General features: G+C 40.0%; 2 protein-coding genes across 2 annotated transcripts; one reads left to right on the forward strand and one right to left on the reverse strand.

The window, feature by feature from the left end:
• Window positions 1–7,738: 7,738 nt before the first annotated feature.
• LOC311255163 (eukaryotic translation initiation factor 4E type 3-like) lies at window positions 7,739–15,233 on the reverse strand. The gene is made up of 7 exons (XM_084349405.1): window positions 14,920–15,233; window positions 12,821–12,893; window positions 11,672–11,766; window positions 11,000–11,060; window positions 10,839–10,905; window positions 10,542–10,697; window positions 7,739–9,241 (listed from the first exon to the last, which is right to left on the reverse strand). Exons 1-7 carry the CDS (start codon window positions 15,102–15,104, stop codon window positions 9,195–9,197), a joined length of 684 nt encoding a protein of 227 aa, XP_084205531.1. The 5' UTR covers window positions 15,105–15,233; the 3' UTR covers window positions 7,739–9,194.
• Window positions 15,234–19,233: 4,000 nt separating this feature from the next.
• Window positions 19,234–23,430, forward strand: gpr27 (G protein-coupled receptor 27). Its single transcript, XM_084349401.1, has one exon. It carries the CDS (start codon window positions 21,066–21,068, stop codon window positions 22,179–22,181), a length of 1,116 nt encoding a protein of 371 aa, XP_084205527.1. The 5' UTR covers window positions 19,234–21,065; the 3' UTR covers window positions 22,182–23,430.
• Window positions 23,431–25,291: the final 1,861 nt, after the last annotated feature.

Raw genomic sequence — 25,291 nt, forward strand, 5'->3', positions numbered from 1 at the left:
TCCTTTTTTTTCCTTTTTGTCAGCGTCAATTTATAGTTACAGTGACATAAAATGAGGAAACAGGAAAACACAACATCACCTACTACTTCCTGTTACCTGCATAGTGAGTGATCAAACAAACAAACAGAAACAAAACACTCCTACACAGTTGGGGTATTAATTCCACTTAATACAATCAGAAAACAACAATGTTGACATAAAAGAATTGTTAAAAACAAAAGAGGATGAAGTGAAGGTATCAGACGGGGGGTAAAATGGTCCAAGAGCTCTAAATGTATTTAGGATTTAATTTGTATTACATGTACACACTTTAAAGTTAGTTACAGGAATGTTAGCACATTAGTTATATTCAACACCAGTATCACGGCAGTTTGTGAAATAGTGACAACATTTAAACTATAGGATTTGTGTGCATGGACATGAACTGTCAGGTTGTTTAGTGTGGCAATCAACGCACACCCAAATATCCCAACATTTTTACCTAAACTTAACCAAAGTGAGTCCTCTAGATTAAATTACATGACTGTTACACAAACTGTAAATATCTTTTACTAAACTTAACCAAAGTGCTGTTGTTGCTGAACCCTCACCACAGCCTGAGTGCAAATCCTGGAGTCTGGTGTCACAGCTGTACACTTGCCTGCCTGCATACACTCTGACCACCTCTCCCTGTGACACCAGCATGGTTCATAAATGTAGGATTTCATTTAGTCAAAGAAACATAAAACATTACATATGTTCAATGTTGTTTTTTCTTTTCTTCTTCCTTTCTTTTCTCCTTAATTTCCCTTGTTTGTGTATCTGCTTCGCTTGTTTGATTGTTGTCATATTTTAAATACTTTTCTATTTGCTTATTGCATGTCTGTATTGTATTTTTATGTTCATGACAAGAGGCACATACAATACATCTCCTGCTAACAGGAAACCTTAAAGGTCCAGTTTATATGAGAGTTGATTGAACTCGTCAAATACTTACGCTTTCAGCCGCCATCCCTAAGGCTCAGTATGTGACGAGCTGGGAATTCTCACAAACTGGACCTTTAAATAAACAAAAGCATGAAAAGAAACGCAATGCAGGCATGAAAGATAGTAGAAAAGAAACTCTGTGTCCATGTTGATGGATTATACTTATATACAGAAAACAGTGATATAATAATGAGTAAATTTAAAATCAGTTTCTTTACTTTTTGTTGTTGTTGTTTTTGCAAATGCATATCCTTAATCCCACAGTTCAAAGTTGTTCATCTGATAAGAGTAAAATAAAGCAAAATTCCCACTTTAAAGATGCAGAAGATGCAGTATATGTTGTAGTAAGTACCCTGAAGCTACACAAACACACAGCAGTGCAGTCTGCATGGCCTAAAATCATGATGTTGTGTTCAATGACCACAGGGCCCACGAAACCACAGCTACACACAGATGTCCTCTGAGTCATTCAGCTGATCAAAGCTGCAGAGCTGGATTCAGATATATGATTTAAGGCAACACACACATATTCACATACAGCCAGTCAGATGATACCCTGACTTTATAATTAAAATGTACGATTTTAGAAGAATTGAATTATGCAAACAGAGAATTCTTGACATGAAAGACTCGACCTTTTGACATCCTAGAGACAAAATAACCTCACTATCTTTATCTGGCTTTTGATTGGCTGTGATTGATTTGGTTATTTGTATATCAAGCCAATCTTAAACTCTTTTATAGGATTACTGTATTTTTGTTCCCCCCCGAAGTTGTAAACATGATTTTCTGATGCAATTAATGAGAAAATACCAAATGTATGCACAGTGTCATGAAGACAATCTAACACATGATCTAAGCTTTCTAAGTCTTCAGTGGCCTGATCTGCATGTCAATACCGGATCTATGAGCTCAGTGGAGCCCAGCAGCCATGTGTCGGGCTCTGAATTTATTATCGTGTTTTGTTGGTGTCACGCTGGTGATGTGTTGTGTGGATTAAGCCCCTGACTCGATGGAGTGTAGTTACAAATTAATTGAGGATCACTATCTGTTACGTAACGACCTCTCCACACATACGCGTGCACACAACAAAGTAATTAGCTTTCTGTTAATTAGGTAATTAAGCAAATGAATAGGGGCTCCTCTTGATTCCCAAAGGGGGATGGATGGCTTTCATACGGTGTTTTTCCCCTGCTGCTGGGGGCTGTAGCATTCAACATGTAATGAAAGGGAGAGGACTTCTGGAGAAGCTGTACAGATAATGAGCAGTGAAGAACTGTCAATGAGTAGAAGAGGGAGAAAGTAGAGATCATGATACCTTGTGCATCATTCTGCAATTGTAGATATACTAGAGGCCTTTTTTTTCAATTTCAGTCATCAAACATAAGTTAAAAAGTTCCTACTTTTTAAGGTAAAGCATTGTAAGGACACAGTTGAGATTCAAACTGTTTTGAAAGAGCCAAACATGAACATTTCTTTATGGTGTTACCATATTTTTCTTTGTATAACTGAATCCTTAGAGGCATATATTATTACAGCCAAACACGATAGGGAAAAAAAACACCATAAGATGTCGCTCAGACAGAAAACATTCTATATACAGATTTTGGTGTTATTTGCGTATTCAAACATACAATTTTAGAAACTTGTAATATAAAACGTTATTGTTTTAATGTAAGTAATCAAAAGGGGACATTTCCTGGTAATATCTATTAGTTAAAAGTTTTAGCCTATATGCCATTTTTTAAAATGTATAGAATTTACAATACATATCTTTGAAGGCTGTTTTCTCAAAATGAGTTCATTTCGGGGACTCTGAGCCAGAATTATCCACTTCAGCCGCAAACATTCCAGTTTTATTCCTATCTTTATTCTGAAGGTTTTTACAGTGGGGTTTGTTAATATATCATTCATAGCTTGATTTATAAAACATTTCGGAAATATATGCTAAAAATTGCTTTTTTGTTTATATGTGGCTCTTAGAGTGATACATAGAGACATTTGTAAAAAGCTTTGACTCTAATATATATGACTATAAGAAAGAAAGAAAGAAAGAAAGAAAGAAAGAAATCTTTAATTGGCTTCATCCAACTTTTTACAATTCTGCCTGGAAATTCATGCATATTGGTGCATTTTTAACTGGATAATACACCTTTTGCATATTAAAACATAACATTACTGAACATTTTGTAATAAAAAAAATAATTGGCTTTCTGTAAGTAACCAACTGGGGAATATTGAAAATGATATCTATTAGTTAAAAATGTTACTTTTTAACTGCAGTGTCTCATTACAATGATCTAAATTAGATTTACAAATGATCTTTAAATGATCATCTTTAAAAGATCATTCGTTTTTTCAAGGTATCACATTCAACAAACTTAGACACAGTCCATGGTGCACTTCAACAACAATTCATTATGTATAATGACATTTACTTGTGTATGATTCTGATATTAACACAATTGTTTGTTTTTGTTTTTTTGTTTTTCAGCACTGGAGACTAACAGTTTCCATGTTGACTGGAAAACCTTTTTAATAGCAGCAGTTCATTCTAACAGTGAAGCCCTCTGGGGGTCACAGGTTCTTCACCAAACACATGCAAACATGAGCTGTCAACTTTTTCTCACCCAGATGTTTATAATAAATAGGTCTGATGTCACTGTTACCATGGTAAGTGCTAATAACAACAAGCTTTGGCCCACATCCTCTTTTTAGTATTTGTGTAAAACCATAACACATACCTCATTTTATAATCATGCAGGTAATGAACTTGAAACTGTCTTAGCCTTCCTACACAGATGATGAATCTGACTGATTATAGCAGATAGAACAACAACTCGAATGGTTTTCGGCAGCATCGTTAAAAAAAATCAGTTTTGATGGTCTTTAAAAAACATTTTTAGAACGTTCAGTAAATTTTTATGCAAAGGTTTAACGGCAAGGTTGCTTTTGAAATGTATCACCACGGTTCTGTAACACTGTGTCTGCCAGCACAGATCACAGAAGAACAGGAGCATTTCCCTAAAGATCAAGAAGCTTTTCTTTGTAGCTGCTGCCAGCAGGGTCAGCTGTTCTGTCTGCCTCTGATCATTAGAGCAATGTCTCTGAATGCACAAGCCACTGACTGGTGAACTTTTGTTATGGTTGGCTGCGGATACAATCAGGTTCAAGCTAAGGGATGGTGAGTGTGCCGCCGGCCATAGCAATTTTTGTAACCATTTTCAATTGGCTGTGAAAGTGCAGCTCAGTGTGGAGGCAGATGCACTCTGGTTCTGGTTTTCTAAATTACTGACACGCCTTCTCACTGCATTTGATAACCACAGGGTACACAACGCACCACGAAACCTAGGCAAGCTGCCCATGAACAGAAAACGCTCACCCTCAGGTCCTTCACAGGAGAGATTCACATCACATCTTGTATGTTTAAGACGTCAGACGTGTTGAGAGATCAAAACAACTCGTGGTATGGTTTGGCACCAGCTTGTATTGCAGAGTTCACTTTGTTCAATAACAGACGTGTCATCAGGTTTCCTGTCAAAAGCTCTGAATCAGGCTGCACACTTCTGGGAATCAGATTTAAGTTTGTTTGTTTTTTTAAACAAAATCAGTAAAAATATCAGCAAAAAAAACAACTGAACTTATCAAAACATAATAAAAGAAATGGTTAATAACTGTGTTCCACTGTTAAGTGATTACATATAATAAACCCACTGACGCGTCTGAAACACTAAACCTCAACCAAGTCAAACATGTTGCAGTGCAATGCACATAAATACAGGCAGGCCTGTTAAAACCAGCCCAGAGTACGACTGAGCACAGAGTTCACGTTCAAGTCAAAAATGAGACGCCTGAACAAGGCCAACAAAAATAGTCCTATTCCAAGACTAAACACAGCACACACAGTACCTTTTAATTCTCATATTTTTAAAGTAAAGTGTGATCACTTAAGCCAATAAACTGGCTTCAAACATCCAAGGGTAGGACTTCATCTACGGCTGTGGTCTGGGCTGTGGAGCCAAACCTACAGCAGAGCAGACTGAAATAAAATGGGAGAAAATTCGACTAGGTCAAGACCTTAGTACAACTGACTGAATATTTAAAGGTCCAGTGTGTGACATTTTGGCATCTAGCAGCAAGGTTACAGAATGCAACCAACTGAATACCCCTCACCCTCTCCCAGGCTTGAGGAGTAATTAGAATTAGAATACAAAAAAGGTAAGTGTATTCCTTTAATGTTTCAGAAAAAAAGATGTAACTAGATTACAGATACATTCAGTAAAAAAAGGGGGATTACTGACAGGATTACAATTTAAAAAAAAGAGTGATATACTAGTCTGTAACCATGCAAACTCACACTCATGACAACACTTCACAAGTCTCACACAACACCACTCGGGTCTCGAGTGAAACAAGTGTAAACATATTTCTCTCGTCTTCATTTGCATATGTTTGGTATTGAGGTAATCCAAAAGTAACAGAAAGTAATCAAGTTACATTACCTTAATATTGTGATACTTGGATTAGGTTACTGACTACAGTCTAACAGATAATAAGTAACTGTATCAAAATACATTTTTAAAGTAAACCTCCCAACTTCCAAGCAAGACGGAGAACCTACAGCGACCAGTAAAAACCATAAAAGGCTCCTCCTCAGGGTTGCCCATTAGCTCAGTTGGTAGAGCGGGTGTCCCATATACAGAGGCTTTGTCTTCGCTGCAGTGGCCCTGGGTAGTCCCGGCCTGGGACCCTTTGCTGTGTGTCAACCCCCCACCCCCCCTCTCATCCTGTTTCCTGTCATCTCTGAAGCTGGCCTATCAATAAAGCCATGCAAAGGCCAAAAAAATATAATAAAGAAAACAGAATTATGAATATTATATTCTATATCTGCCATTAGATTATCCTAAATCCTACACACTGGACCTTTATACAATGTTATTTCATGTGACACAAAAGTAGTTTCATAATACTTTAAGACTGTGTGAACCCTGTTGAACTGTCATATAATACACTGACTTTTTTTTTTTTAGTTTCTACATGATACTGACTCTTGATTACACCCACATTACTAAATATGAGCTAAATGATTGCCTACTAACAGACTGGTGCTGTAACGTCTCTTTGAAGTTATAATTGTCATTCTTCAGTCCCTCAACTCCTCAAAATGTATCTGGATTTTGTCTTTAAAGCTGCAACAAAAGCTCAAATAACTGTGTGTAATATGAAAGGCATTGCTCGTGACGAAACCGCAAAGAACCTAATTTTGCAGTTGCCCGCTCTCCAAAGCACTTTTCAGCTAATTGCATTGGTTTTACGCCCACAGCTTTACTACTCTGGTTCACTCTCGCCGCTGTCATCAACTCAGACGCAGCATGTTTTCATCAAAAAGCTCGAGCAAACCCACTGTGCCCTGCCTACTCAGCACCAAATGACAGACTAAGTTAGCCACTGGCTAAAACATAGTTGAACATTTAGCAGCTAAAGGGCCAGGTGTTTCCTCACTGAGTCCTAAACAGAGCTAACAGGAGATTAGATATTGCTCTTTGTTTACTATGTGGCCAGAAATATAGCTGCAAATGAAAGCTTATGCTGCTCCATTACATATCGACAGTTTGCTCACACAGCCATATCGGCTTTAAAGGTGTTTATGTCAACATGGTGACTGCAGCTTGTTGCTTTGCCTTCAAACAACATTTTATTCTAATGGGTAATATTTTCTATGAAGCTGATGTCTATAAACATATTTACAATGCGTTATAATGTGCCTATCACACCATTTCTATTGTCATCATAATGCATTCTAAGATTGATTATATTGAGAATATTTAGTGCGTATAACTACAGGCTCATTATGGCACATTGTAATGTATGTTCATAATGTATATGCTGTAGGTGCATTATAATGCACCTACAGCAGCATATATTCATTGCTTCAGGTAACAAAGTCAGTGAGTGACCACCGATTATAATGTGATAGTTACCTATACGTTGTTATAGAATGCTTTATAACATGTTATGATAATTATGAATATGTATGAGTGTTTATGATTATTGTCATCATTGAGTGCTTATTACTATGATTATGCATTGACTATAGGCACATTAAAATGAATTATAAGTATGTTTATAATGTCTATAATGCATTACAGACTGGGCTGCATGGAAAATCTTTAAAAGGCCTTGTCCACTGAATTGAAGTTAATATGTCACTGTAGGAAAATCACAGGTGTAATTAATAAAAAATAATGATGTCTGAATTCCATACAGCCGCTTCAGTTTCAGGGTCTTTGTATTATTCATGCCAGCTCACTGTCATACTGTCATGACTACTGGGGCACTTAAAGGGAACCAGGCTATGATCAGCGTTATTAGGAAAACCTGTGCTTTTCTGACTATAACAAGTCAAGATGTGTGCTGTGAAAAAGGCCCGTTAACACACTGATGGAACTGAGTAGATTATCATACCTGTGTCAACTGTAATTCAGAAACACATTAAGGTCTTAACTTAATTGCAGAGCCGCTGCTTCTCCCTGCTTTCCTGACCTTTGCAAGATTTCTTGAGAGGTATTTCCAATCTCACCTGAGGAGACATACTAGTCAAAGTACAACTGCTATGATTAAATGTGATGCATCAGCACTAAATAGCTCGGCATAAGTAAAAGATGAGGTATTAAAACACACACATGCCTGAAACACAACTCCGTCATTTAACACATATAGTCGTGTTACCTTGATGACTGTACTTTACATAAAGAAACACTGATACTAATAATTGTATTTTCGTTTCCATTTTATTTACTTTGTCCATGTCACTGCAAAAATCATGTTTACAAAGGAAATATCGTCCTCTTATAACTAACTCATCAACCAGTCCAAACTTGATCTATAAAAGTGATGTGATAATGACAGAAGTATTCAGTTTACCGTAGCCTACACTGCAATACGACAATAACATGTTAACAGTGTTAGTGGAAGGGACTCAGACTGGGTGATGAAGTGTCAGAAAATGTGAAAGTATCAGACAGAAAAATATGGTTTTCTATTTATTAGGAGTAGTGGTGTTGATCAGTGTAACTCATTATTTAAGGTGGACTTGTCTTCAAAGCAGCAGTCTACATTTACTCAGCTTAATTAAATTAATTAAGAATTAAAACCTACCACATCTGTCTTACTTTTTACTAATGGTCATGTTTGACACTGTATCAACAACCATGCTAAATATGGGAACAGCACGACCTGATGTTATTTCTTTTAAGCAAATAATGCTGTATTTTTCTGTGTGTTGTGGTTACAGGGACACAGTCCAGTAAGCAGGCGAAACGAGCACAGACAAGTACAAAGGAGCACCACTGGTTGAGCACAAAAATGTGCAGTATCTCTTCAGAGTAACACACTAAACAATCCATGACTCCATTTAGGAGAACAGAGGGTCTACTTTCAACATTTGTATGCAGAGAAATGTCAAACGCAGTGAGGATGGGAACATTCAAAGAGGCACCTTTCAGGATGGGTTATGCTCTTTTAACTAGAGCTGTAAAACAAAAAACATGTCAGAAATGTTTCTTAGGGCCATGTCTGTCTTAGGATCTGTTCTGATTCCCTATGATGGCTTTATAACTGAGGGACACTGGGATTGGAATAGGTAGTCGTGTGCAATATTTCCAAGTGTTACCCTGATTTAGGTTTCATGTGGAGTTGATGGAGTTTCAAGAAATCAAATGGGACATTCACTCCATCCTCCGAAGTGGAAAAACTTCAGCTGAATAAAACATGGTTCGGATAAAAACTTCTTAGACGGCAGAAAAAGTGCTTTGGCACTGATTAAGTTAACTGAATTTCAACATAAGAACTGAGATGTCTTACATATCAAACTGTTAAAACACATTATATTATGTAGCTGCTACCTCTATACCAGGAATAAATTGTGGAGGTCCAGAGGCCGTGCAGAAAAACAGGACCATGACAGTGCAGTTCAGTATAGCAGGAAGTCAACATGGAGTAATGAACTCTGGATGAGATTTATGCTGGATATACATTATCTGAAGAGCTCAGAGATTTAGGACCCATGTCGAAATGAAACAAGGCATCAGTCATTAAAAGTTATAAAAATATATCGATGACATTTTCTTGTTGAATGCAAAATAATATCCTCGATTAGGCTGTGGACAGTGCCTTTATGAGAAGGCAGGAACAGTTCAGGTTCAAATAAAAAAAAAGTGCTTTACAATCTAATGTCTTGACCGTCCTCCTTCAAAGGCATGATGTTCCATGTGAGCTGAAAAAGATAAAGGGATTCATGGTGAGTATACAGCAATCCCGTTCGGCATTCGACCTGTACATCGAGTCGATAGACATATTCTCTTGTCGCAGGTTAAGCAGTTCAACACTGGAATCTCAGCAGTTTAACCTAATTACGTTGAACTGTCACTCATTACAATTTTGGGAACAAATATTAACATGTAGTAACAAGATTGGCCTATGTGAATGTGCTATGTGGAGCAGGTATGAAGGTATGTAGGCCACTTGTGTTAATGCCTTTTCTGCACCGTCAGAAGCCCTGGTTAGCCTACAGCCATGTACAGTTTTTAAATCATCCTATGGCATGCTTACAACTGTGTGCAGTTACATCCACTGTACAGATGTTTACTTTTTCCAATAGTCTGATATGTAACTGTAAAGCTCATCTCCATTTCTAAATCCAAATAATCCAATAATAATAATAATAATAATAATAATAATAATCCTTATTTTTAATCCAATAAAAGTGGAAAAAAATAAGGGTGCTCTGATGAGGATTTTTGGGGCCGATCACAGATTACTGTAAGCAGTATCAGCTGATACAGATCAAAAATCAAAAGGATTGTTCTTTTTGTTAACTATACTTGTAAGTTATCAGTGGCAAAATAAAAAACCCATTAAAATACTGATCGCTGCAACATTTTATTTTCTTTATACTGTGGTCAATTTGCCCTTGAGCCACTACACCTACACCTTTACACTGCTTGTATGTGGTTACTTTCATCTCTTTGGTAAAATGATGTAAAGTGTTTTTTAACCCCAAACTCAAAGTAGTTGAGTTGTTTAACACTTCATGTTCCTTTGAATAAGAACTCTCTGTCCAGTTGTGTGTTTAGCTCTGCGCTAAGCTATTAGCTCCATTAGCGGTTAGCTCCTGAAGCCAAACACATCACAGGACTCACTGGCTGCTAGCAGCTAACTAGCTCTCCTTCTGCAGATTTCAAAACAGATTTGTAGTGCCCTCTTGGTTTAACCAGTACAACATGTTTGTGAGGTTCTGCCAGCAAGCCATTTGGGACTAAGGGGAGGGGAAAGATTTATTCTTCTTAGGTCTTTTGCTGAGTGGTCAGCCAGTTACTGTAGGTAGCAGCACAAGACAATGCACTTTGTAATTAGCAGTACACTATGACATCTTAGCTGTGCTTAGAGAAAGTGTTGCACATGTTTATCTGATTGGCTCTTCTGATCTGCCTTTATACGTATAGGCCACCCATCAACCTCTAAGGATCAGTGGACAATCAGTTGGAGCACGCTTAGGAAAAAATAGGCATACTTACACTTATAAAAAACAGCTTTAAAAGATATGGACGGGAGGAGCTCATAGACTTTCCCCAAGATATTTGATTCGTTAGCAAGAGATGCATCTTTATTCCAGATCTGTACAACGTCTTCACGATCTCGAACGCTAACACTGACGCCAACAACCTCGTCATCTGGGAAACAAACAGACAGCAGACACAACAGGCAGTGAACAAATAATCATTAATGCTATTGCTATGTTTGGAAACAACATTTCTTTCATCAAGTATGAATGTATATATTCCCTCTGAAAGTATCTACATATAGAAGCTCACCTGAGGCACAGTAATCTGCAAACTGCTCCCCAATAGTAGCAAGTAACAATTCTTTCCAAACTACAGACTGAAACAAAAAGAACACAGCGATAATAAATGAATCAGGTATTTATCTATATTATCATGTGGTATTATTGTGAGAAGGGGAGCAAAACACTTACAGCGCTTTCTTTTGGTATTTTCATCTTCCATACTCCTCCTTTTGCATTGCTTTCTTCTTCCCTGTTAGGGTAAGGGATTAAAAATAAATGTATTTTACGGTGTTGCATTTTAAAGTTTCACGCAATATTTTTAATATATATATTTTACTTAAACTTCATTCAACAGACACAGAAATAAAGTGTGTGTAGGCGCTACCAATCTTATTGAAACATTTTTACCTAAAAGTCTTATGATAAACGGTTAATACAGGTTCTGACCCTGAGAACAGCTAGTACAGAGCTGACCCATGAGAATTGAGTACTCATGTAATAATGTAGTGATGAGTACTACTGAGTACTCACTAGTTGGAACATGTTGACAGGCGTCGAGGCAGGTGAGATCCCATTGCAAGATAATTCTAGACATCTCTAGCAATAACTATGTAATGATTCCAAAATATTACGATGTAACAGTTCAAGCTTTCATGAGATATTTAACATTTAAATATATTATAAGTTAAGTGAGCGTTGTGTTGTAATTATTTTCAATGCAACTGATGAAAATTCTGAATCAAAAGAGTTATGACAGTACAAGGCAGTTACTGACTGCATGAGCTACAGTCACGAGTTGCCCTCCGTTCAAGCCAGTATTGAGGGATGATATCATCTTCAAAATAATAATAATAGACTCACCACAGTGGCCTCCGCTCTCCACGCATTAGGTGATAGCTACATCTCAAAGGCAGGGCTGTGACTGGAGGGATGTTGTTGTATACACTCCAGAACATCTGCAAACAGGAAAGCAGACAGGTATTACCTAAAACATGTAGAAAAGAGTTCATTTTCTTTCCTAAGGCTCCGGGACTAAGATACTTTTATTGTGACAAAACAGCAGAATTTAGCCCCCTTCATCCAGCATGCATTTGGTTTATTTACAGCACAGTAGTTACACTGACAATGGGGATAAAGCCAAACAAAAAAAGAACAACAATTCTTAAGGCAAAGCTTTTCACAAGCTGTTTTGTATTTTTCACACATCAAATCAAGCCCAGACCAGTTATGACACTTTGCTTGTTAGTGGATTTTCCAGGTTTTGTTACGGCTGATTGTTTTGGCAGGCTTCCCTAGAACCATACACTCCACTATCTTTGCTGTAATCCAGTTGAAATGTTTCAACGGGCAACAACCTGTGAAAAGCTTTGGATACTAGCCTTCATATCGAAGAACATATTCACACGTAATCAAAGAGTTTGACTTCCTGCAATTTGTGTTTCTGCTTAGTCAAACTGAAACTAGTCTGTTCTGTGTTTACAAAAATTAGTCACGTAAACAAAGATTAAACACTGTAATATTACCAACTTATTTTTGGCTGTTTTGTTACACCCATCCTCATATTGAAAGCGTTATATCAAAAGGCAGTAATGTATGCACTGCAACATACAGTGTTGGAAGCTACCGTCACTCTTGCCGCACAACATGTTACTCAAGAAGAACTTTACACGTTTGCAGTAACACTAGCAACGGTCTGTCATAAACTGCACTACATGTTCATGTGTCATGATATGATAAGTAGACATGCAATTATATAGTGCTGTTCTGTTCTACCAACCACTCCAAGCCCCTTTCAACACATGCCACATTCATTCATCCACACACACATTTAGACACAGATGGCAGAGTTTGATTTCCCCCCCCACTAACCATGCCTTAGTGCCAAAGAACCGCATATTCCCTTTCATCAAGGATGCTCTTCTGAAGCCAACTGGACTCTTAGCCGAGTCATGCATTTGATCTCTTTGCCCTTATGATGATGAAGCCCTTCAAGCCGACACCAAATCTCACCTGAACACTTTGCACGGTGTAGATCTTCTTCAGATTGGATTCACATTCTGCGGCCGTCGTGCCTGGTAATGACCTGCAGGAACAAGTGAAACAGTGATGATTCAGTGACAGAGAGACAACAAACATGGTCAGGGTTCATGGTTCGGTTTTTTTTTGCACAGCTAATCTTTTTTAACAAGTGCATATGGCAATAAAGAACACTTATAGGTTAACAACTAGCCTAATTGTCTTGAACAGCAGTCGTTTAAGTCTGGTGGATCACATTCCTTATATTTAGTTTTCACATATGTTTTCAAACCCTCCTTTACACACGTTTAACAGGATCACACTTGGTCACACTCTATGCTGGTGGTTAACACTCCATTAAACAACCACCACTGCTGATTAATATCTATCTGACATGACTCAGGCACGAATGTTCACGGAAGAGTTACGCTAGGTTCAGTCTGAATCACCAACTGCCCTCGTCACTCTCCGACTCCACCAGTGTTAGTGACGGTGACCTGATGAAACGCACCGTTACCTTGAGTAAACTAGTGCATTCTGGGTTTCTCTGGGTTTGAACATTGTATGAAACATTTGGGATAATGTTAGTACACAACTCAACAAAATATAAACCAGAAGTCTAGCTATTTTTTTTACATTTTCATACTGCATTCTTACATATTATATTTAACTGTTTAATCATTATTATAGTTCTGAGAGCACGATGTGGCATCTTCATGTCTGCTTTTTCGCAACCCAGTACTCCAAAACCCAAAATAAACTTGCTCTAAAGTATCTAATATTTGCGTATTGATTCCTTCTTGTAGTTGCTAGTACTTCTTATTCTTTCACATTTTTCTTAAGTCTCCTACCTCGCGATGCTACCTTCTGTTACAGGCGTAGACTGATGATCGGACCTCGCTGATTACTGGGGACGATATTCAGCATTTTTCTGATTATGGGTATCTACAGTTTTTCAGTCAGATTGCTGATAAAATAAACTAATTTTAAAAATGTGCTACTTTGGGTCTGATCCAGCATCCTCTCACACAATGACCCGCCCACGACACCATCTGATTGGTAACATGTCACAATTCATAGTCTATAACCAGTAAAGTAATCTGAATCTGCAAAGTAACCAGTACCTGTAGGAAGTGTAAGTAGCAGAAAATGGAAATACTCAACTAAAGTACCTCAAAATTGTACTTAAGAGCAGTACTTGAGTAAATTCTATAAAGCTTATTTCATCACTGGTTGCTCCACACATAGAGCTTAATTTTTCTGCAAATGAATATCGGTCCCTAACATCGGTTTTCATGCTGCTGTGTCAATTTGAATTTCTCCCAGGGGGGATCTATAAAGGCACATCTAATCTTATAACTCAGAGAAAAGCTGTAATTATCTAACACACGTCAGAATTGTTGCTGATTAATTTTCAGTTGTTGGGCTTATAAGTTAATTGATTACACAAGTGTTGGTCTTAATGTGATTTGTGGTCTCCTCACTTCTCATAATTGTTGTTGGGTTGATTTCTTACCATTTATCTCTTTCACAGTCACCTCCATGAAACAATAAAAAAACAAAGCACACGTGACAGGCAACATTCATATGATCTCATACAGAGGAAAGACGCTTATGTAACGTTAGCATGCTCTTTAAAAGACAAGCATTAGGTCACTTTGCACTAAGGACACTTATATTACTAATAAAGTGTCGCCCAAATGAGTACAGTGTATTACAGCCTCACATAAGTGTTAGCCTACATATGTGCCTGTTGAAAAAGGTGAAGGTGGACAGTCTTCATCTGAGCCCGAACCCTCTGTGTCCCCTGCTGGGAAACAGAGCTGAAGTAACTTGAACTGCAAGAAAATAACGAGCAGTCCAAACATGTCCGCCGTGTCAGGCAGGGAGTCACTGTTGGGTAACACAGCAGTGGACATGCTAACTTTTCTGGGGAAAAGGTTTTGTAAACAGAGGACGGCGGTGTTGAACGCGGACACTCTCCCGCTACATTTGGGTCCCGGAGGCCTGCGGGAAGCTGTTACGGCCTTCAGTCATATTTTTCCCTCCATCATTCCTGCTCGTCCTCAAACTACAAACTCGACGTTTCTTACCTGTCCAGCCAAAACGTCCAAGGTGAGTGCAGAGGCAGCGTTGTCGTCTCGTCTTCTCGGTGTTTCTTTGTGATGTTTTCCAACTCTTTCTCGTCGATGTCAATGTTGTTTTCAGCGGACACTGTCTGACCGCTCAGGCCGCCTCGGTCCATCTGTACGTCCGTGTGACCCGCAGGAACCGCCATTGGAGCAGGCTAACAGCTAATCGTTTTAATATCTCCTGTATGGAGCTCCGAAATAAAAACACCCGGTTAGGCTTTATCTGCACAGACAGATACACACTGCCGCTTTTCCGCCTACCGACTGCTGACGTATCTGCGTCACCGGGCAGAAACGTCGCAGTTGGTCCATTCCAGAGAGCAGGAAAAAAAGAGGTGGAGACCTCACTCTGACTGTTTTTTCTGAAACACAAATCTCCCACTCCATCGTGGAAGGAGACTGGATAACTGTTCCAGCAGAGATTAATATATTAAACTACCATGAGACTAACAAGAGAAAGTGATGTAGGGCTAACCTGCAACTGTTGTTTGTGTCTGGTAGAAGTTGGCTTTTAAATGGGGTCGCTTTGAAAATGTAGGTTACCACAGTTTCCTCTTTGCAGCAGGCCCATGTCAGAGCCGAGCTCAGTAGACCAGGCTGTGCTATTTTCTTATTACAGATATTTCTGTAGGCCTATCAGGATATATGTCGACCAGTATGTATCAACAAGTTCATGCATGTTAACCAGAGAGCACAGAAAAGTTTATTTTTCACCTGTAAAGTGTCTTCCTAATGACAATATTTGCATCTGCCTCAAAAATCCACTATAGGTTAGGCTACGCTGTAGAGAGATACTGGTGTCAAGCTCATAATATATATCCGTACCTAATGGCTTTATATGATAGCTTTATGTTTATATTTACCTTTAGTTTTTAGCTTTATTGTTGTTCTTAAGTTTATATTTGTGTCTCTGTCTCCGGTGGTGTGTATGTGTACACAGAGAGGCACACAAGGTCAAACAGAACCTTTTCAAAACACACAGGCACAGCTGTGAACAATAATGTTAACGAAGGCTCAATTCTACTACGGGTGCGTTCTGAATTGCTTACTTTTTACTTTAAGTATGCACTGTAGCAGCCCTTACAAAGTACATACTGTTGCATGCAGTATGCACACAGTTGGGACGTACTACTGTCATCATGACAGCGCGCCTTGAACTTTGACCCTCATGCTCCTACATCCGTCTCAGCCTTGGTAAGACCCTAGCACTTACACTTGCATGTGCTTTCATCTGTCAATGCCGTGTCAGTCAGAATTAGCTGTCATATGTTTGTGCTCTCTCTTTTGGCATACTGCATTTCACATACTTCATATTGGGACATACTACATCTTTATCTGGCATACTAAATAGTTAGTTAGCAGGGCGAGTGTCAGTGAGTGAGCATGCACAGTACCAGACACCCTGAACTCACCTAAACAGAATGCAGCTGTTATTAATGTTATAAATTTCTCCTGTGCTTTTCCTGCCTTGACCGTGACAAGGGTCTATTTCTTGTATATGTTAACGTACTTGGCTGATAAAGTTAAAGCATCTTTTTGTCACCATGATTCTTGGTATTATTTCAGTATTGAATGTTACCTCCAGAGGCGTGATTTTCTTTTTGAGCTGTAACCGCCACTTTCTACCAGTAGAAGAGATGCTCGCCTGGAACACAGTGTCCAGAGAGGTGGACAGTTGATAAATTATTTATGTAATTTAATGGGACTGCTTCCTATCTCATTAGCAATGAGACAGTTCTTTTCTGTAGGAATACAATCTCAGGAGGTGTGACTGTACTCAACATGTGGGGAAGTAGCTATATTAGGAACCAGGGTGAAGAGAGGGACAGACTGGAGCTCAGCTTCCGATCGCAAAAAGTTACAAATGTATCTCTTTTTTTTTTTTCCTACTGGCCACATTATGAGCTAACAACTTCACTAGTTGAGGACCAGAGCCCCTTGTATAGCCAGTTACATTAGCAAATAGACATTAGTTGTTGTATTAGTTGTATGTCAATGAGAATTGCACTATTCTCACTGAAAACAATGTTTTATTGCCTCTACCTCAATATGGTCAAGAGGTGCAACAAGTACTAAGCAAGCATGTCTTAGAACCAGGAGAGAGTGATTCCTACTTGTGCAGACCAGGAAATGGGCAGATTTTTTTCTCCAAGTGACACATCATCTCATTACACTATCTTCAGTCTCAAGCCTTGCTGCCTGTTTAAGGGCACTTTGGTGAAAGTACTTTGCAAACTCCAACAAGACAGTTGCTGGTGAAGCCCCATCCCCAGGGAGACATGTCCATGCAAGTTTTAGTAAGCCAAGCAATGCTCACAATAAGGGAAAGACAAGTTTGCATACTTTAATTACACAATTAGATATAATAGATATTTATGTTTGTGTTATAGTAATTGTTTTTTTTAGAGATGTAGTACTCAAGCAAGCAAGCAAGAAGTGAAGTTTGAAAGCAAATCTCAGCTGTTAATTCAGCTGTTAACAGGCTAGATCAAGAAGCCCTAAAGGGCCATGCATGCATACATTTTATTTCCTCCATTTTCCTGTGATAACGAGTTAATTTCATTTGTTTTCTCGAGATCTCGAGTTATTATCTCAAAATAACAACTGCCATTTTCCCGAGATAACGGGATCATTTTCTCGAGATAACGAAAGTTTGTTTTCCCGAGATAAAAATATAATGAATTCGAGATCTCGTCATTAACTATATAGCTGGTCAGCTATGTAGTTAACTACGGAAGAACTAAAGGGCCATGCATTCATACATTTTATTTCCTCCATTTTCCCGTGATAACGAGTTAATTTCATTTGTTTTCTCGAGATCTTGAGTTATTATCTCGAAATAACAACTGCCGTTTCCCCGAGATAACGGGATCATTTTCTCGAGATCTTGAGAAAACAAAATGATAGTGTAGTATATTAAATCATTGCAGGAAACATCATTCAGTGTAGCAATGTCAGAGGAGCAGGAGCACATCGATCACCGCATCACATATCTTTTCAATCAAGGCCTGACACAGGCTGAAATAGCATTATGCCTTGCTATTACAGACAATATACACATTAGTGTGCATTATCTAAAAAGACGGTTACCAAGGCTTCAGCTTCATTGTTAATGATGAGATCTCGAATTAATTATATCGTTATCTCGGGAAAACAAAGTTTTGTTATCTCGAGAAAATGATCCCGTTACCTCGGGAAAACGGAAGTTGTTATTTCGAGATAATAACTCGAGATCTCGAGAAAACAAATGAAAGTAACTCGTTATCACGGGAAAATCGAGGAAATAAAATGTATGCATGCATGGCCCTTTAGGGCTTCCGTAGTCAACAACGACATCAGGCTCACTTAGATTGCGCAGCCGATGAAGCTGAAGCCTTGGTAACCGTCTTTTTAGATTATGCACACTAATGTGTATATTGTCTGTAATAGCAAGGCATAATGCTATTTCAGCCTGTGTCAGGCCTTGATTGAAAAGATATGTGATGCAGTGATCGATATGCTCCTGCTCCTCTGACATTGCTACACTGAATGATGTTTCCTGCAATGATTTAATAAACTACACTATTGTTTTGTTTTCTCAAGATCTCGAGAAAATTATCCCATTATCTCGTGAAAACTGCAGTTGTTATTTCGAGATAACTCGAGATCTCGAGAAAACAAATGAAATTAACTCGTTATCACGGGAAAACGGAGGAAATAAAATGTATGAATGCATGGCCCTGTAGGGCTTCCGTAAGATCCTTACCACCAGAACCATTGTTAAACTTAACCGCCTCTAATCTAATACCACAACAAGACTATTTCTTTATGAAATGATGTTTTCATGAGTAAGAAATTAATTTATTATCGCAATTTTTTACTATCAACGTTGTTGTGCCAACTGATCCTTAAAAAGAAAATGTGTATCTAACTTCAGTCCAATAATTTAAATCTATACCAGCTCATTTAATAGTTACCAGATGTGTTGGAGTTACTGGGATCTGCCTGAACATCCTACTTTACTTATTCCTCTGGATTCCAGTGTGGTGACAGGTTCATATATGAAAACCTGGCCAGGCTTGAAATAGAAAAATGTTCTGAGGCATTAAGCTGAGCTCGGGCATGACCAGTGTGGATACTGCTGAGTTGTAGGCTCATTTCTGACTGTTAATTCTCCCGGAAAAGGCTAATATTTGCCTGTAACACAGCACAGAGGGTTTATGTGCCTGATATATCGTATGCCAGTGATGCTCCTCGGAGCTGGCTGCAGGGGGCGCTGGTGAATCACTGCAGCAGCAGCAGGTGCAGCCTGGTCACATGATGGCAACTGTAGTTCAAAATACACATGATGTGCTGGGAGCAGGACTTTATTATTGACAGACCTCTAACATATAAATATAACACTTTCTACATGGCTTGACACTGTGTTTTCTTCATCCTGGAGTCATACTGCTGTCAGGAAATGCTTTTCCAGGAAAACACCTGTATTTTCCTCAGAGTTCAGAGTGCAGAAGGCCTCCTCAGCTCAGCTGCTGTGTCACATCCTCTGCCATTTTCTCCCAAAGACATGAAACAAAGCCGTCGTTATCAGACCTACTTTTCCTCTGCAGAATTATCTTCTGAGGTTTCTCTCTGCACACAACTGCTGTATTATGCAACTGTTTACCTTATGTGAACTCACACTGTTAGCACTGACTGTGCCATCCCTCCTCCAGTCGCTCTAATCAGCTGTAGCTCAGTGATACATTTCATTGTAGACTGTGGCTGTGTGTGCTGACTCTCAGTTGTTCAGTGTACCGCATGTGTGCAGTCAGTCAGAACAGTGAGGACAGGATTAGGAGCTCTGGCTGTAGTCTGAGTCTTGGTGGTAGTCGTTTTGCTTCAAGGATCAATGTTTTTTTTTAATCTAAATTAACGTTATATATTTTATTCTACTATTGCCTCATAAAAAAAGCCATATTTTGGTCAGGGGTTTATCAGAGTTGAGCAAAGTGATTAAAGTCCAACCCTGTGTTTATTTGGCATAACCTATTATAAATAAGAGGTCAAGTAATAGCATCTGGACATGAGTTATAGTAAGATATGCATAGACACAGTGACTCTGACCACAATCAGTGTGACTGTGAAGGGGTAAAGTCATAGCCTAATTTTAATATTAAGCACTATTTTATTTTAGTCTTTCAGCCCATTTTAGTCAAGAAATGTTCAGACAGAAGCTTAATATTGTTTGTCTTTGTGTGTGAAAACGAAGTGTGGTGTAATCCTCCTTATAAAAAGCATAATCATCCTATATTGTTATGATATCTTCCTAAATATGTTCTAACCTGCACATCAGTGAGGCTAAATGAGGATATCTCTGTCACTCTGCCCTCATCAGACACACTTCCTATAGACTGCATTAGACAGGGACCAGCAGATGAGACTCCAGGCTGATCCCAGGCCTGCTCACATCGTGCGAGCGGACGTGCGTCGCATAGGCTAGACGCTGCCGTGTGAGATCCACCGAGCAGAGACCCGCACAGGCGCTCCCACCTCTGCGTGCCTCAGACCCGCACTCAGCTCCAGACATGCTCGCCTTTTTCTCTTCTGTGTATAGGTGAGGGGTTTTTTTTAGCCGCCGCTGCTGGTGAGGCTCTGGATGCGTAATTGCGCCATGCTTCCGCTCAACCCCGTCTGTTTTTTCACTCCTCGAGACGATCGGGAGACCTCCGCCATCGGTGCAGAATTGAGATGTGTTTTCTGAGCCGCTCGTCTGCTGAACGGACGCCTCCCGAGATGGTGGGCTGCCTCTATCCGGCAGAGAAGGGGGCGACGGACGGGGATGTTTCTGGCACCGGACACTCGTGAGATGAAGGACAAGAAGAAGAAGAAGAAATGCTGAATGCTTTTTGGGTTTGTTTTTGGTGGGGATCGCGGCGCATCGTCGGGATGGATGTGAGCCGACGTTGAACGGATGCTTCTGGGTGGATTTTGCTCCTGAGTGGTTTTTGTGTTAACGGGGGGGGGCGGCGGGATCGTGTTGATTTCTTTTTTCTTTTCTTTTTTTGTGCTTTTCCTTTCAGCCCTGGCAGGATACTAGCGCCCGTCGATGAATTGATGTGGGGATACACACGACCTCGGCTGCGTAGATGGCGAACACAAGTGAGTTTGGGGGGAGCAGCCCGTCCTTACAGAACTATGCGTCCGCGGCCTCTGCGGTCAAGCTGGCCTCCCTGGGTCTGATCATGGGCATCAGCCTGCTGGGCAACGCGTCTCTGTCGCTGCTGCTGCTGAAGGACAGCTCGCTGCACAAGGCTCCCTACTACTTCCTGCTGGACCTGTGCCTGGCGGACGTGGTGCGCTCCGCCGTCTGCTTCCCCTTCGTGATGGCATCGATCGGCGGCGGCTCCGCCTGGCCGTACAGCGCGCTCAGCTGCAAGATCGTCGCCTTCATGTCGGTGCTCTTCTGCTTCCACGTCGCCTTCCTGCTCTTCTGCGTCAGCGTCACCCGCTACATGGCGATCGCCCACCACAGGTTCTACTACAAGCGGATGAATCTGTGTACGTGCGTGGCGGTGATCTGCATGGTGTGGACCCTCTCCGTGGCCATGGCGTTCCCCCCGGTGTTCGACGTGGGCACCTACAAGTTCATCCGTGAGGAGGAGCAGTGCATCTTCGAGCACCGCTACGTGAAGGCGAACGACACCCTGGGCTTCATGCTGATGCTGGCCGTCATCGTGGGGACCACCCATGTGGTTTACATTAAGATGCTGTGCTTCGTTTACGACCACCGCAAGATGAAGCCGGCTCAGCTGGTCCCGGCCATCAGCCAGAACTGGACCTTCCACGGCCCCGGAGCCACCGGGCAGGCTGCCGCCAACTGGATCGCCGGCTTCGGCCGCGGACCCACCCCGCCGACGCTGGTGGGCATCCGGCAGGCTTCTCACCTGGGCAACAGGAGGCTGCTGGTGCTGGACGAGTTTAAGATGGAGAAGCGGATCGGGAAGATGTACTACATGATCACGCTGACCTTCCTCGTCCTGTGGGCTCCATATATAAGCGCCTGCTACCTGAGAATATTCGTGCGGGGGGCTCCGGTCCCGCAGCTCTACCTGACCGCCGCGGTGTGGATGAGCTTCGCCCAGGCGGGAGCGAACCCCATCATCAGCTTCATGTTCAACAAGGAGCTCCGGATGCGCCTCAGAGCCTGTTTCCCCTGCTGCCTGGGGACACAGACACCCATGGAGCCATACTGTGTCATCTGAAGCCTGACAATACTGCCAAAGACACATTTACACGTTGTTTCAGAATGTACACAGACTGCTGCGGTGTGGAGGGAATCATTTTTACTTTGACACACTTGAATATGATGTAAATGTGACTATATTTTGCTTATCAGAATCAGAACCAGACTAATTAAAGCAACCCAGGCAGATGTGTTACAGTCTGCCTCACAATCATGCTGATGCCACCTCTTGATTCTCACCTCTGCATGTACTGTAGGTGACATTCACTCCGGATACAGGGCATGACAGCCATGAGTCATGTCACAGGAGACAGTTTTAAAGGAGCACTATGCGGTTTTGGGGAAGAAATTGTAATCAGAAGAGAAAGATTGATTTTTTTAAATGTCCAAACAAACAAACTCTCTTTCTTTCATGACTGAATAAACAAACTGACCTGAAAGGACAACACGGTCTCATACTGTTTTACTTTGAAGCTAGAAAGGTGGCGGGGTCCGCCAAATATAAACAAACACTTACTTTCCTCTGAGGACAGCTTGTTTATTCGGTCGTGGAAAAATTACATATTTCTGAGTTTCCTTAGTTTGAATTTCTCCTCCAAAGCTACATACTGTCCCTTTAATGCCCCTATTGAGTCCAACAACCTTTGTTTGGTCGACTACAACATTGTACCTGAATGTCACTTTGGCTATTTGTTTGTATATTTTGAAAATTACACCCCAGCACACCCATCTGAGGTCGTTTTGCCTTTTGCAAGAAAAACTGACGGCTGGAACACAACAGGACTATTTTATCAGCCGATCAGCGTCAGTTTTCTCCAGCATCTGTGACACGCTCGGTTTCTAATCGTTTGGATACCACAAATGAGACGCAGATCTCTCAGATATATTTTTAATGAGGACGTCACGTTTGTAAATACTGTACAGCCCCCTCTCCCTCTTTCCTTCGGCTTTTTTTTAAACCAGATAAGCTGTATATTTCATAATCTCTTAGGACTCTCTGTGTTGAAAAGGTGTTGAAACTCACTTTAAAGGTATTTTGCAAATTCTTGTTTTTTCATGGGTCAGCTGTGTTGAGAATCGGGTTGATTGGCGTTCCCTGCAGGATATACAGATATCTTTCTTTTTCTATATGGACATTGGGACTCTGAAAATATCATTTGGTGCTTTGGAAAGGATGTTTGCATTGTTTGTATTTCTTAGCAAATAAATAAGAAATGGATGATATGTTGTTTGGACTCTGTAATCTGTTTGTAACACGATGCTTGGTTCTGCTCTTGAATACATCTCAGGTTGTGTATTTCATTTGATTTCGTTTTGTTAGCGTGTTCACTTGCGCTCATCCTGTCTTGTGTATTCCGGTCAGTGTTTTCTCATCAACAGGTGTGAGCTTGTTGCATTAATCCGTGGATATTAAACGGAGAGGGTGGCAGACATGTTGAAAGATTTTCCGGTTGAGAAAAAGTGAGCGTTGCACCCTGTTTTTACACAAATTGGCTGCAAATACAGACATGTTTGTGTTTCTAAAGTGGATTCCTGCTTGTCAGGGCCATAGCCACCTTAAAGGACACTGATGTCACATCATTGGTATTTATTATTGGACTTTAAGGTTTTAAAGAGGCACTCCAGAAATTTGCCATCACACTTCAATGACATTGAGGGACTCACAAGAGACAGATTCAAAAAAGAATGGTCAAAATTGAACCAGCAGAAGCTGGAATATCTTGATTTTTAGTCTTTCGAGTGGATCAAGCTCTAAATCCTACATTTCCCATCAAGCAACTGGAGGGCATCTAAAATGCTGAGCTCTTTCAAACTCCACAACTCCAGTTTGTAATGTCTGGTTTGGGTGACACTTATATAATAACCATCTTTAATGAGTGTTAAATTTATAAGTAATTAAACATTAGTTATTTTTTTCACCGTTAACAAACTAAATGATCTGTAAGTCATTTATCAAGCAATAGTTGATTGTTAAGTTTCAACTGATGTTTGTAATACTTGTAAATGGTTATTTTAAGGTGTTATCCCACTTTGTGTTTGAAAGTTTGAAACCCAAACCATGATGACATCATCAGGGTAATCTCAGCTCATACATTCGTTTCCAAAGACTGAACAGGACTTCTTGTGTCCAGTAAACTGAACTTTATGTGTAAAATCAGCAGACAGACCCTTCTGCTGATGGAGGAGAGTTACATAGGTTACTCACTATCAGACTAAGGGTGGGTGATCTGACGATTTTAGATCACAATCGATCTTGAAGACATTGACAAACTAATCTTCAGGTAAATCGTAGGGATTGTGATATCCAGTGGCCCCTTACTTCTGTTTCCAAACTTTGCATAACCTCACTCACCATGCTATGTAAACAAACCAGTAGAGTTATATAGCCAACTAGATGACTATGCTGACTGGACAAATTACTTGGCGTGGCCCGTACTTGGGTGATGTATTGTAAATAATGAACATGAGTTACAGCCACCAACATGCCAGATGAGGAGCTTGTGCCAAAAAAGAACTTTGTTTAATGTTATGCTGTGTTATAATGGTGCAAATGGTGAAATGAATAGGTTATTTCAAGTCTGGCTATTGTCTACAGGGAATTTCAAAACTGAGGAAAAAGACAGAATTTTAGCTAGTGGTGCACGGTGTACACTACAGTGGACAGATATCTGGAAGCCATTTTTCAACATTTAAACTGGAGCACCATGGATCCCCAAAGTCGTGTCCACAATCCCAGTTGATTATCGTCTTTGTACCTCTTTGCCATTGTGAGTTATGGCATCTTAAATTCATAATGGTGGAGGAAAGACGTGATGCACCAAGTACCTCTGGACAAACCTAACCCTGTTAAAGCCTCTTAGAAAACCTGACCTGGTAGTAAAGAAAAGAAAAAAAGCAACTTAATAGGCGTCTAAAATGCTTTTATTCAGATTTACAAAAAAATTTTCTTGTAAATTTTTTTCTGTGACTGAAATACATCAATCCACTGTAGTGAATGTTATGGGCCAAAGGGAAGTCTATATTTTAGATTTTTAGATTTTTGCATTTTTTTTTGTACGTTTTATTTAAAATTACGATATAGTTTACACTTGAATAGTTTTATTAAACAGGAATATGAAATAGTTTTCA

This window comes from Pagrus pagrus (genome assembly GCF_965226575.1).
Source record: "Pagrus pagrus genome assembly, chromosome: 3".
Classification (NCBI taxonomy): Eukaryota; Metazoa; Chordata; class Actinopteri; order Spariformes; family Sparidae; genus Pagrus; species Pagrus pagrus.

What these genes read in the sequence shown, in the direction of transcription:
- LOC311255163 (XM_084349405.1), bottom strand. Translation starts at nt 15,104, where the DNA reads ATGGCGGTTCCTGCGGGTCACACGGACGTACAGATGGACCGAGGCGGC. An exon ending in AAATACCAAAAGAAAGCGCT is followed by an intron (nt 10,906 to 10,999) that starts GTAAGTGTTTTG and finishes TTTTTGTTTCAG; the next exon opens with TCTGTAGTTTGGAAAGAATT. An exon ending in TAAAGCTGTTTTTTATAAGT is followed by an intron (nt 9,242 to 10,541) that starts GTAAGTATGCCT and finishes TATCTTTTTCAG; the next exon opens with CTCACATGGAACATCATGCC.
- gpr27 (XM_084349401.1), top strand. Translation starts at nt 21,066, where the DNA reads ATGGCGAACACAAGTGAGTTTGGGGGGAGCAGCCCGTCCTTACAGAAC.